This window comes from Megascapheus bottae, chromosome 11, assembly GCF_031878675.1.
Source record: "Megascapheus bottae isolate mThoBot1 chromosome 11, mThoBot2.hap1, whole genome shotgun sequence".
Classification (NCBI taxonomy): Eukaryota; Metazoa; Chordata; class Mammalia; order Rodentia; family Geomyidae; genus Megascapheus; species Megascapheus bottae.
In genome coordinates this window covers 57,289,266-57,302,618 of record NC_143519.1, presented here as the reverse complement: position 1 = coordinate 57,302,618, position 13,353 = coordinate 57,289,266, and the positions used below count along the sequence as shown (strand labels likewise).

The 13,353-nt window shown below is 50.2% G+C and overlaps 1 protein-coding gene across 1 annotated transcript; it reads left to right on the top strand.

Moving 5' to 3' along the window:
- The first annotated feature begins 389 nt into the window (after positions 1 to 389).
- Positions 390 to 1,922, top strand: Gsx1 (GS homeobox 1). Its single transcript, XM_090341750.1, has 2 exons — positions 390 to 1,050; positions 1,537 to 1,922. Exons 1-2 carry the CDS (start codon positions 639 to 641, stop codon positions 1,920 to 1,922), a joined length of 798 nt encoding a protein of 265 aa, XP_090197876.1. The 5' UTR covers positions 390 to 638.
- The last annotated feature ends 11,431 nt before the right edge of the window (positions 1,923 to 13,353 follow it).

Below are 13,353 nucleotides of genomic sequence, written 5' to 3'. Positions count from 1 at the left end.
ACACGGATGGAGGGGAACGAGGATCGAGCGGAGGTGACAGTGGGCGCCCATGGAGAATCCGTGGAAGAGAGGCAGCGGAGGGAATGCCAAAAAAAAAAAATCAATAAGCTAAAAGGCCGATCGCCAATGCAAAGCCAAAGGGGAGTGAGGAATAAAGAGAAAGAAAAGAATATTAAATCGCGGGAGAATGAGAAAATAAACCCGCAAAAGGGAGAGGAGGGGCGAGGGCGCCTGTTACGGCGTGGGTGGGGTTGACAAGAATAGAGTACATTATGCAGTTCATTTAGTTAACAAGTGAAATAATGAGGAAGCGTGCAGAGTGAATGCCAAGAGAAAAGGCACAAAAACCCTATTGAGAGGCCCCGGCCGCTCCTGGCGTAGCCCATCACATGGCAATAGTGCTATTTAAGCGGCGCCGCCGGCGCCTTTCAGCACCACTAGCGCTGGCCAGCACCCCGCGCTCTCTGGGCTGCGCCCGCGGCGGTCGCGATCGCCGCTAAAGCCGAGGCCCGGTGTCTCCCCGGCGGACGCAGCTGCGGCCGGCCGGGGCCTGGGGAAGCGCGCCGAGGGCTCCGGGCTCCGGAGGGCGCAGGGGGGAGGGCGTGCTGGCGGCGGGGCAGCGGCGCGTCGGGACCACCATGCCGCGCTCCTTCCTAGTGGACTCCCTGGTGCTTCGTGAGGCCGGCGAGAAGAAGGCCCCCGAGGGGAGCCCACCGCCTCTTTTCCCCTACGCCGTGCCCCCGCCGCACGCGCTGCACGGTCTCTCGCCCGGTGCGTGCCACGCGCGCAAGGCCGGGCTGCTGTGCGTGTGCCCGCTCTGTGTCACCGCCTCGCAGCTCCACGGGCCCCCCGGGCCCCCAGCGCTGCCTCTGCTCAAGGCCTCCTTCCCGCCCTTCGGCTCCCAGTACTGCCACGCGCCCCTGGGGCGCCAGCACTCGGCTGTGTCGCCCGGGGTCGCCCACGGCCCCGCTGCTGCCGCCGCCGCCGCCGCGCTCTACCAGACCTCGTACTCGCTGCCGGACCCCAGGCAGTTCCACTGCATCTCCGTGGGTAAGCGGGGCCGCCATGCGGAGGAACGGGGCCGGGGGTGGGGGCAAGGGTTGGCCGAGGCTCGGGTGCGGGGGAGAAGGACCCAGGGGCAAGTTCAAGGGGCTGTGAGGGTCCCGATGGCCGATGGGCAGTGGAGGGGGGCGCTCTGGGTGGTGGGTGGGTGGAAAGCGGGGGTGGGGTGGGGGGGAGAGCAGGGCAGGACGTCCTGGGCAGGGGCAGAAAAATCTCGGTTGTAGGGGGACTTGAGGGCTGGGGTCCAAAGTGCTCCAGAAATGCGCACTGGGACCAAGTGTCTCTGTGAAACTCGGGATCCCGCGGTTTGAACAAGGAGACACGAGCGATCGCGCTGTGGCCGATCGTGTTGGATGGAAGAGGTGTGGGGGGCTTCCAAGATCCAGGGCTGCCAGGCTCCGGGTATGAGTAGACAAGTAAGCCCGGAGCACTGGCGTCTGATTGATCTCCCTCTCTGCACCGCCGTCTCTTTAGACAGCAGCGCCAACCAACTGCCCAGCAGCAAGAGGATGCGCACGGCCTTCACCAGCACGCAGCTGCTGGAGCTGGAGCGCGAGTTCGCTTCCAACATGTACCTGTCCCGCCTTCGGCGCATCGAGATCGCGACCTACCTGAATCTGTCCGAGAAACAGGTGAAGATCTGGTTTCAGAACCGCCGGGTGAAGCACAAGAAGGAAGGCAAAGGCAGCAACCACCGCGGCAGTGGCGGCGCTTCGGGTGCGGGCGCCGGCGGGGGCGCCGCGCCAGGTTGCAAGTGCGCCTCGCTGTCCTCCACCAAGTGTTCCGAGGACGACGAGGAGTTGCCCATGTCCCCGTCCTCCTCCGGGAAAGATGATCGGGATCTCACCGTCACTCCGTAGTCGCGCGCCTTGCTTGGCCCGGCTGCCCCTTGGACTTTCCCCATACCTCAAACACTGATCCTGGACTCCATGCTGATTCCTAGGCACCCGAGGTCAACGGACTGCCTCGCGGGGATTTGGTACGGCTTTGCAGAGTCCCCACCCTCCCCTCCTCCCCAGCTCTGGGCGGAACTGAGTGCTCAGCAGAGTCCCCGCGGCGTTGTCCCGGGCTGGGCGTGCCAAGCAAACTCCAAGCCGTGAATCCGGCAGTCCTCTCAGCAGAGCAAGCTCTTCTGGCACGCTCGCCCCAGGAAGCGCCTTGCTGGCCCTGGCATCGCCTCGCCAGCCTGTTCTGGACTGGCCCAGGCCTCCTGGCTTTCTCTACCCTCCTCCACCTTGTATCAAGCAGAACCTTTCAATGGTTGGATGTCCGTTTCCCTCCCTTATTATTTTTGTTTTTTTCTTAAAGGCTTTCTTTCCCTCTCTACTTTAGCCTGTCATGATTTATCGACCGTTTCCACCACATTGATGAAGCTTACCTTTCTTTTTCCTTCCTATCCGCCCTCTTCAGCAAACTTCTTCCCTCCGTGGATCCATTTGTCCTTCGGTCAGGCTTTGGTATTATATTGGAGAAGCCCGATTCAATTTGTTGCCTTTATGCTTTGCGGTTCTCCCAAACCTTCACACCCCACTTTCCAAGACTGCCCGGACTCTACCCAACCCACCCCAGGTCCCGGTGCCATCCGAGCCTAGCTGTGTAATTGTAAGGTCTCCGTAATGCCAGAAGATATTTATTTATTTATTTATGTACAAAATTTTAAATAAACTTTTTTTTTCTTAGAAATGTCCGTGCTTCTGTATCCCAAGGCTTTAGTATCTACTAGGCAGAAGTCATCTCGATTGCTCCTCTCTACTAAGGTAGGATAGGACTGGGTTACGGAGCAGGTTATTCACCCCACTTTTCAGAGAGGTCTCTCTCCCAACATTCAGTACCCCCTGGGAGACCCCGGCCTTTCTCTCTAGCCCTGGGCGCTTCCGAGCTTTCCCTTCTCGCCTGCGCACCTCGCGATCCTGCACCGAAACGCCAGCGGGAAAGAGAGAGTGTGTGTACGTTAGGGTCCGGAAGGCCAGGAATCCAGCCCGCCTCCCGCGATGGCGATTTTGCTGTCCCCAAGAGTGGAGAACGCATTCCTGGGAACCCAAGAAATCCATTCTTTCCCCGGTGTTCGGATTAATAATAATTAACTAGAGGAAAATCTTCTAGTGCACGACCTTTTCTACCAACTAGGGGCCCTGGCTTTGCCTTCAGGCAAATTCTGTAGTCCCGGACCAGTCCCAGAGGAGAATTCCAAAACCCTGGCGAGATCCCATTGGGGGCGGGGGTCTGCTAGCTCGAGGACTTCCTGAGCCCACCAACTCGCATTACAGCCCCGTACCCCTTAACGACCTGCACAGCGCAAGGAGGGATTACGTGGAATTCTATGAAGACTGAGGCCGGGCGCACAGCCAGGGAACAGCCACCTTTCTGCAGCTCAGGCAATCAAACACCTAGAACAGGAGATCCAGATTCTCACTGCATTCAGAACGTCTCCCATTCTGGGTTCTGGAGACCTGGGTTATTTCATTTCCTGCAGAAATCCTTCCGTCCTTTAATAGCCCCAACGAGCCCCAGTCTGAATATACCTAATGGCAAAGCAAACAAACGCTTCTCTGGTGGCGGAAAAGATGTTGTAATTGTAATTGGCCAACATTTGCGAGGCTTATTTCTAAATCTTTTTCTTAAAACCTCCTTCAGTGTCAGGGTCAGTCTCCAGTTCTCCCATACGAGGCAGGGTTCACGGAGAAGCCATTTCTGGTTCTTCCTAGAGAAACCGCCTGGTTTGAGCTGGAGACAGAGGAGGTGGGCTCTCCTGGATTCTGGAAATCTCCCATTTTCCAACCATTTCAACCAATCTCACAGCGATTCATTCACTCTGGAAGGGGCAGCGGCAGTCGGTCAATCGGAGGCCAAGCTACTTAAGGCATAGTACGAATAGAATCTCAACTAATGTTTTATGATTGTGATGGTTGTGTGCTTGGCTGATGCTGGTGTGGGGTCTGGTGAGCGTCGTGTGGCTTCCTTCATTCCGGCTGAAACCCACCTTGTCTGCCTTTGGTCAGGTTTGGGGGACAGATTCATGGTGGAGTGGTTTGTGATGAATTGGAAAGCGCTGGTTTAGATCCAGGCTTTCCTCTGGATTACAGAAGGGGATAGCTTCTGGTCAGAGCACAGGCTCTAGCCAGCACTGCACAACCAAATACCCTTTGAGACCCACCAGCACACCAGTGTGTGTGTGTGTGTGTGCGCGCGTGTGCAAGGCTAAGACAGATATGAAAAGAAGCTGCTCATACACCTGCGTACACCTACACCTCTGGTAGCTTTGTTAACTCGGCTGCTCTTAGAAGCCCAGGATAGACCTCTGTGAACAGGTCTGCGCTGGCTCAGCTCTCCCAGGAGCGAGGCGAGCTTTTTCAGTTCTTCCTCTGGGCGCCCTCCACCCCAGGCTGCCAGATCAGGAGATGTCTGACGCGCTGCCTTGGCGAGAAGCACTCAGCCTCTGGTGGTGGCGGTGCAGGGTAGGGAGGGGGAGCATTTCCAAGGATGGACGCGGCTACTGGGCTCTCGGGCTTGGAATTCACCCGTTGCCAGCAGGCTGGCCATCAGCCGATCAGCCGACAGATTCGTGGATTCGCCTCAAACCCTTCCGGCTGTGTTAGGCTGGGGAAGTCAGCCCACCTGCCTGGCTCAAACCGCGCCTGGATGCCTAGGTTGGAGCTAAGGCAGGGTTGATCTCCTCAAGGAGCCACTACAAACCAAAACTTTTTTTTTTCCCCCTGTTCTGTCCCCTCTGGAGAAAAATCCAGCCTCTAGCCACAGTGTTCGGACCTGGAACTTGGAATCTGTAAAGCAGACTGTGAAATTAGAATCACGCCTGGTTTTCTGGATGAAATGTTCTGTGAATTACCATTTCACCGACAAATCCACATTCCAGGGGGAAACTATTTCAGACACATCATGTCTTTCCTGTGAAGTTTAGAGGCTAGGCATCTGAGCTGCGCTCTGCACAGGATTTCTACAATTTATTCTGAAGGGGTGATCTTTGGCAAGCCACTGGTCCTTCTTAAGCCTCTGTAAATGGAAATTGTTGACAGTTACTTTTCAGAATTTAAGGACAGAATCCTACCTGTGTCTGGGACATAGCTGGTGGTAAACTAATGAATTATGAAAGAGGACTAGTCACAAGAAGACTTAAACCCAAATCCAATACTGAAAGGTCAGAAGCCCTGAATGGAAACATTTTCCAGCCTCCTGGAATTAGTAGATCAGATAATAGAGAACACACACACACACACAGAGACACAGACACACAGACACACATACACACACACACACACACACACACACACACACACACACACACACACACACACACCCAATCACTGCTTAGGGACTGAGAATTACTTTAATCCAAACTGAGTTGCATTTTCCACCTTGGTTTGTACCAGCTTCTCCACCTTGTACTTTTGGCATCTAGAGCTGGATAATTCACAGTGGGGTTTGCCTGAAACGTTGCTAGATGCTGTGCAGTGTATTGCCATCTACCCAAAATGCCACACTTACAACAACCAACAAGAAATGTCTCCAGTACTGTCAGAAAGTCCTCTGGAGAACAAAATTGCTTCCAGTTGAAAAGCCTGACCTGGATGGTTTCTGCTGAGGTGTCTAGTGAGCCAGGATTTGGTAGCCCAGCTCTGAGTATACATCTATACCTTCTGTACTTGGGAAAGGACTCATTGAGCTGTGGAATGAGGGGAGGAAAGGGAATGGAAAGAAGGATGGAGGGAGCTCCAAGAGCCAGTAAGATACAATTTTTTCTGCACTAGGAGCCTCATCTGGTTTATTCAGCCTCACACACACCGGTGGAGAGGGTAGACCCAGGGATGAACTGGTTGAGCTGTTTACAGCACTAACAGGATCTTCCTGAGGATGTTCTATTCATATATTTCATGTCTTATAGACAATTAGGCTTCCTCTTCAAGTGGACTCAGGACCCAGAGATCAAGCTTTTGTAGGAGTGCAATTTTAGGGATCAGAGGATCCCCACAACTCTCTCTCACACATACACAAATATGCATGTGTAGCCTAGCTACTCAGGAGGCTGAGATCTGAGGATCAAGGTTCAAAGCCAGCCTGGGCACAAAAGAACCTGAGACTCTTATCTCTAATTAACCTCTAGAAAATGGGAAGTGAGGCTTGGCTCAAGGGTAGAGCATAGAGGGTAGAGGGTAGAGCTGAAGAGCTCAGGGGCAACGCCCTGGCCCAGGGGTAGGGTGGTAACCTTGAGCTGAAGAGCTCAGGGACAGCACCCAGGCCGAGTTCAAGCCCCATGACCCCCTCCCCCCCAAAATGCATGTGCACATGGTAGTACGAGTGCGTGTGCGCGCGCGCGCACACACACACACATTCACCACCACAACAGTATGATAGCTCTTTCTGGAGCACCTATCTTTCCTGTTCTGTGAGTGCCTAAGAATCTGAAGGTAGAAATCAACGCCTCTTGATTAAGCTCTCTCACCTTTGATTCAAAGACAAACACCCCTGAAAATGATCATCAAAGAGGGCTGGGGAGGGATGTTGTTGTTTGAGTTCATGCTTAGCATATGTGAGACCCCAAAGAGGAAAAACAACAATAAGTAATGAACACTGACAGTCACACACTTTTTTTCTGATAGAATGCTCTAAAAAGCCCTGAGGATGACAGCTGAGGGAGCTAGAAGAGCTGCAAGGATGAAGGGCAGTGGGTTCTGAAGGATTCTGGAAGTCTCTCTGGCACCAATCTGTTGCCTGATGCTACTGAACTCACTCCTGAAGCCAAAGGATGAGTAGGTTTGTTCAGCAGGATTTTTGTAGGAATGGATTTCATTCACAAGGATAGAAACAACCAATTCCATGTGCACCAATCTCATAAATCTAGCATTTTCCTAAATTCTCACATGGTAGTCAGTAGTGAGCTTATAACAATGGTTTGCACCCAAGCCCCCAGGGATGCCTGAAACCCTTTTAAACAGTACTACACTTAGATATACACAGATGTTCTGTATATGGGCATGAGTGATGAAGTTTAAGTAAGAAACTAACAGTAACTAAATAATAAAACATTAAAATCATTATAGCATTTTATAATAAGCGTGATTTTAAAACCTAGAAGTTGTTTCTTTCTGGAATTTTCTGGGAATTTTCCAATTAATATTTTGAGCATAAGGGACTGAAACCAAGGAAAGTGAAACATCATTAGGCTATTTTACTAATAGGTGTGTGTGTGTGTGTGTGTGTGTGTGTGTGTGGGTGGGTGTGGGTGTGTTTCTGTGTGGGGGTGAATCTAAGAAAGATTAAGTAGAACGTTGGCACATCTAGAAGGGGACCAGGCTGAATACTCTGCTTTAGTGACCTTCCAGTCATTATGAACAAAGTCCTGCCACCAACAGCTGCCTTTCAAGCCACCAGGAAAGCCCAAGGCCCTGAGGCTCTCACCTTCCAGGCTGGCTTCTGGGCTTCTCTTGGGCAGTGGATATTTTCAAGTCAAGAAAGGAAGTATAGGGGGATTGGGGAAGTATTTGGCTTAGTGTTCATTTCAAGCAATGAAGAGTAAGATGAGGCATTCAGGACTTCAGGCCTGCCCTGCCAAAAAAGCAGAGAGCAACTGGTGGGATGAGGGTGGGTCTTGAGTCAGTTAGGGCTCAATCCTGTCAACCTTGTGGGGAGGGGTTTCTCTGTTGTTCTGGTCAGGCAAGCTATTGGGTCAAGTGACAGGGTCAGTCCAGGGGTCACCTTCATTTATTCCCTATTTGCAAAACAGTGCTAGTGAGTAACAAATATCTACATCATTCATAATTATATGACTTTCTATAGTAGCTACATAGGTGTTCAACTGAGCACTGTTAAAATCGTTGAGGTCACAACCATAGTACTGTAGAATGTAACTACAACTGGAGATGTCATGCATGCATGCATGAACATATGTAGGGATTAAAACTTGAACTCAGGAACTCAGGGCCTGTGTGCTGTCCCTTAGCTTTTTTATTCAAGGCTGATGCTCTACCACTTGAGTCATAGCTTCACTCCCATCTTTTGGCTGGTTAATGGGAGATAAGAGTCTCATAGACTTTCCTGCCCAGGAAGGCTTTGATCTGCAATCCATAAATCTCAGCCTCCAGAGTAGCTAGGGTTATAGGCATGAGATACCAATGCCTGGCTGAAATAGAATCTTGAAGAAGGTAGTAGCTTTCAAAGAAAAAGAAATGAGGACACAGACACATAGAAAAGACCATGTGAAGACAAGGGGAGAAGCTGGGTCTGGCAGTGCTTGCCTATAATCCTAGCACTGAGAAGGCTGAGGCAATAGGATTGTAGTTTGGGGCTAGTCTGGGCTATACAAACAATCAAAAAGTCATGAGGAATGTGGCCCTCTATAAGCTAAAGAGTAAGCCTTAGAAGGAGCTTACCTGAACACCTTGATCTTGGGTTTTCAGCCATCAAAACTGACATGGTAGCTGTTGCTTCAATGCCTGGCCTAGGGTACTTGGTTATAGCAGCCCTACATGACTACTGCAAGCTTGGATGTGGATGCTCCCTGCTGATGTAAGACTGTTTGAAGATTGTGGAGGAAGCACTATTGGACTGGGGTGAGGAGCTTGATGTTTTGTGGAGAACAGGCTTCACATTGGTCATAGTAGCATATAGGTGCAGAAGGCAAAAGGATCACGAGATTTAGGAATGTGAGCTATAATGTAAGACCCCATGTCAAAAGAGGGGAGGAGAGACAGAGGAGAAGGAAGGAAGAACAAAGAAAGAAAAGAGGGAGTGAACAAAAAGGAAAAGAAATAAAAGAGAGAAAGGAAAGGCAAGGAAAAGAAAAGGGAGGGAAAGAGAAAAGGAAGGAAGGGGAGGGGAGAAGAGAAAAGAGGAGAGGAGAGAAGAGATAAAAGGAGAGGAGTGAAGAAGGCAGGAGAGGGAGGAAGAGAGGGAGGGGAAAGGAAAATCTTACATCTTGACCCCTATGTCACTGACAAGCGACCACTCCAATGGCCCCCTTCTCTCAAGTCAGGACCTGTAACAGACATTAATTTTCAACTTTCCGCCCAGTATCCATCTCCCTGCAATCTGGTCCACTGCATCTAGATTTCGTTGTGTCAAATGTAAATTGATTCTGTAAAAGAGCATCCATTGAAGTAGACACTAACACCCATTGAAGTTTCCACATACAGGCCCACCAATATCAAATCAAATGGACACCAGTGTGTGTGTGTGTGTGTGTGTGTGTGTGTGTGTGTGTGTGTGTGTGTGTGTGTGTGTGTGCTCCAGTCCTCAGGCTTGAACTCAGGGCCCGGACACTGCCCCTGAGCTTCTTTTGCTCAAGGCTAGCACTCTACCACCTGAGCTACAGCGCCACTTCTGGCTTTTTGGTGGTTAATTGGAGATAAAAATCTCATGTACTTTTCCTTCCCCAGGCTGGCTTTGAACCTTGATCTTCAGATCTCAGCCTCCTGAGTAGCTAGGGTTATACACATGAATCACTGGTGTCTAGCTTAGAGACCAGTAATTTACTGTTCAACCCATCGGTCGACTCAGGCCTGGTCATAGAACCTCAGAGGTGTACATCCCTTGCAGATTGGCTCCTGTAGCCAGGATATTAGTAGCCTCCACAGAGTGGCAAGTGACCACTTAGCAGTGATGGAAAGCCTTGTCCAAGTCGATACTCAGAGATGGCTTTGAGCAGGATGTCCACACACATGAGACATTGGCTAAATCCATCCTCCTTCCCTGACAGGTCTCCAGACCATTTTCACCAGATTTCTTGTTGATTCTATAAATTATCCTTCCATGCCTTTTTGGCCTAGCCAGAATACCTTTCTGTTGCTTATAAGCGCAATTCTGAATGATAATCCCATCATGCATGAAGTACTGAGAGTCTTCAGGATTGTGTACAGGCTGGGAAATGTGTGATGGTTTAGCCCCTGGGACTGAGTATCAGTCCTGGCTTGGTTTCCCTGCCCCAGGGTTCTTAGGACTATTGTCATGCATTCCCTCTGGGTGCACTCTTTGGCATTTAGATTTGGGGTGATGGTTGTGGGTGTCATGGCACACTGGTATAAGCATGAGTCACAGCTAGAGCAAAGACTGGCCTCTTCTTGGAACAGCACTGGTCTCCTGGAGGCAGCGAAAATGGTGTTCTCTTCCATTTTGCACACCTGCAGGAGAAGCCTGTCCACCAGGCTCCCATGTCCAGGCTGTGCCCTTTTGAGGGCCATCCCCTTGTACATCTACTCATGCATCCACTCACTCTGTGTGAGTCTGCTGCCCCCAAAGACATACTCCTGAGTTTAACTTGTATCTCAAAGACTGCACATGCCCAGTCATGTTCTGTCCTTTTCATTGCAAGGGGCTGGCATAGAATTCAATCTGCTCAAAGCTAAACAAGATGTCTCTTGGCTCATAGAACCAACGGAGTACTGTCCTCACCAACTCCAGGGACTTAATGGTGCATTAAGCTGTGATGCTCTTGGGCTTTCCTCTCTCGGCCTTCATCTCATGCTGCCTAGGTTTCTTCCTCACATGGGAGGAGCATGGGGGTAGGGGAAAGGAAGAAAGGGTTGTAACAACCCACTGCAGGACCCCCCCCAAAAAACCCCAAGAGTCTCCTCTCTCTACCTTTCTTCTCTCCCCTTCCCTCTCCCTCTCTTCTTCTTCCTTTCTTTTCCCTCCCCCTTCTCCTTTTCTACCTCTTCCCTTTATCCTCTCTCTATCCCTCCTTGTGTCTCCCTCTCCATGTGCCTCCTCTCCTCCTCTCCCTCTGTCCTTTTCTTTCCCCTTTCCCCCTGTCCTTCCTCTCCTCTTTTTCCTTCTCTCTCTCCCAATCCTTCTCTTTCTCACTCTCTCTCATTTCCCTTTCTCTCTCTCCCCCTCCCCCTCCTTTTTTCCTATTCCTTTCTCTCTCTCCCCCATTTCTCTCTGTTTCTCCCTCCCTCTTCTTCCTTCTAGATCTCACCTCTTTCTCTTCTTTTTTTCCCTTTCTCTCCACCTTTCTCTCTCTCTCTTCTTTCCCTCTCTCCCAAAGCCCTCTCCCCTCCCTCTCCAAAGAGACTTGTGGCTACCGCCCCTCTCTCCCTGCCTCCAGCAGAGTGTTTCCAGGCTGGTAACCTGAGAGGCGACCACTGTCTCAGCAGACTAGCTCTGCTTCAGTTACATGGTAAGTCATAACTGAGAGCAAGGCCCCATTAGGATATAGGAAATGGGGAGCTGGGATTTCTGGAAGAAAATCCTGCAGGTATTCACTTAGAGCCCCCCTGTTATGCTGCAGTGGTTCACAAAATGTGAACGTGGGCCTTGAACTTCCTTCAGAGGGAGCCATTTTCATAGACGTGCCTGGAGCGTTATCTGTCCCCGCCACTGTGTCAGCATTTGCACAGATGATGCAGAGGCGGCCACGGGCAAGGCGACAGTCATTGTCGGCTCAGCAAGGCCGTGGCAACAGCTGCACTGGTGGTCTTTGTGCTTGTGACCCCATACCCCCAGGGTAAAGAGGAAACCCAGCTGCACCCTAGAATGTTCTTGATTCAGTGATTAAACTAGGTTCATTAAAGCGAGACTTGGAAGACATGGCTTTTTAATATTCTATGTGGTGAATTGGTTAAGTTTTTCACCTGCTGCGAATCAAAGTCTGTAAAATAGTCGTTGTCTCAGGAAAATAACACTCCTGTGATTGTGTGAGCAGCAAGCTGAACTAGCTGTTTTCTTCATGGAAAACCATTTTACTTGAAAGAAGAGCTGACAGACAAACTGGTTATTCAGACTTGGATATTTGGCAGCCACTGTCTTGCCAATAAATAAAGGGAGCCTGTTACTTTAAGAAAGACAACTGCCAGTGGCTCTTGCCAGTGAGCCAATGTGAGGTTTCTATGGAAGACTGGGCTGTGGGCAGTGGTCACTGCAGCTCCCTGATGGAAGGCTGCTTGGGAGATTGCTGGGGGCATTAGTGACTATGAATTTTCCAAATATAATACAGTGACTGGTGCCAATTATGGATGATTACCATCAGCTCGATATCCAGAGGACCACAGAGATTGTGCACAAGTATAAAACTCTGCGAGGCAGATCAACGATAAAAGTTTTTATTGATATGATTCAATATTTTCCATTATAACCAGCATTTACGAATTTCCACTTCTAATGTAGAACCAAGAAAAATACCCACAATTACACTAAAAGGCTATTCAAGAATCCCAGATTTCTCCTCACCTCGGGGTGTGTGTGTGTGTGTGTGTGTGTGTGTGTGTGTGTGTGTGTGTATGAAAGGAGGGAGGGGAGGGGGTGGAGGGAGTAAGTGTACTGGGGCTTGAGCTCTTTTTCTTTTTTGGGGGGGCGGGGATGTAGGTCCTGAAGGTTGAACTCTGGCCCTGGGCTCTTTTGTGCTTAACACTAGTTCTCTACCACTCAAACCACAGCACCACTTCTGGCTTCTCCCCGAGTAGTTTTTATTGGAGACAAGAGTCTCACCCGACTTGTCTCACTAGGCTGACTTTGAACCAAGACCCTCAGATCTCAACCTCCGGAGTAGCTGGGATTCCAGCATGTGCCACCAGCACCTAACCCCTCTACTTTTTAAATGACCATCTGTATGAGGCTCATTTTCTTCACATATTCCAAGAAAAAACAATATATCTCCAAATCCTGAACGATGGAGATAGGAAAATTTGGTTGTCTCCTATGAAACCAGCTGTTTAAAGATTCACACTGATGTTTTACATGTGTAATGGTTTATATGTGTAATCTTATCTACTCAGGAGATTGATATCCAGAGGATGGTGATTTCAGGTCAATCAGTATGGGCAGAAAATATCATGAGACTCCATCTCCAAAATAACCAGCGAATAGCGAGTCTGGAGATGTGGTTAAAGCAGTAGAGCCTCAGCTGAGCAAGCAAGTGGAGCAAGTGGGAGGCCCTGGGTTCAAACTCTGGTATTGGAAATAAAAGATTTGCAAAACTATAAGGCAAAGTCAGGGGCTTGTGGCTCACACCTGTAATCCTAGATACCCAGGAGGTAAGAATCAGAGGATCATGGTTTAAAGCCAGCCCCAGGCATGAAAGTCCATGAGAATCTTATCTCCGATTAACTACTAGAAAACGGAAAGTGGCTCTGTGGCTCAAAGGGTAGGGTGGTAGTCTTGAGCTGAAGAGCTCAAGGACAGCACCCAGGCCCAGAGTTCAAGTCCTACTACTGACAAAAAAAAAAAAGCTTCAACCACTAGCGGCTCATACCTGTAGTCCCAGCTACCCAGGAGACTGAGATCTGAAGATTGTAGTTCAAAGCCAGCTCAGGCAGAGAAATCTATGAAACTATTATCTACAATTAA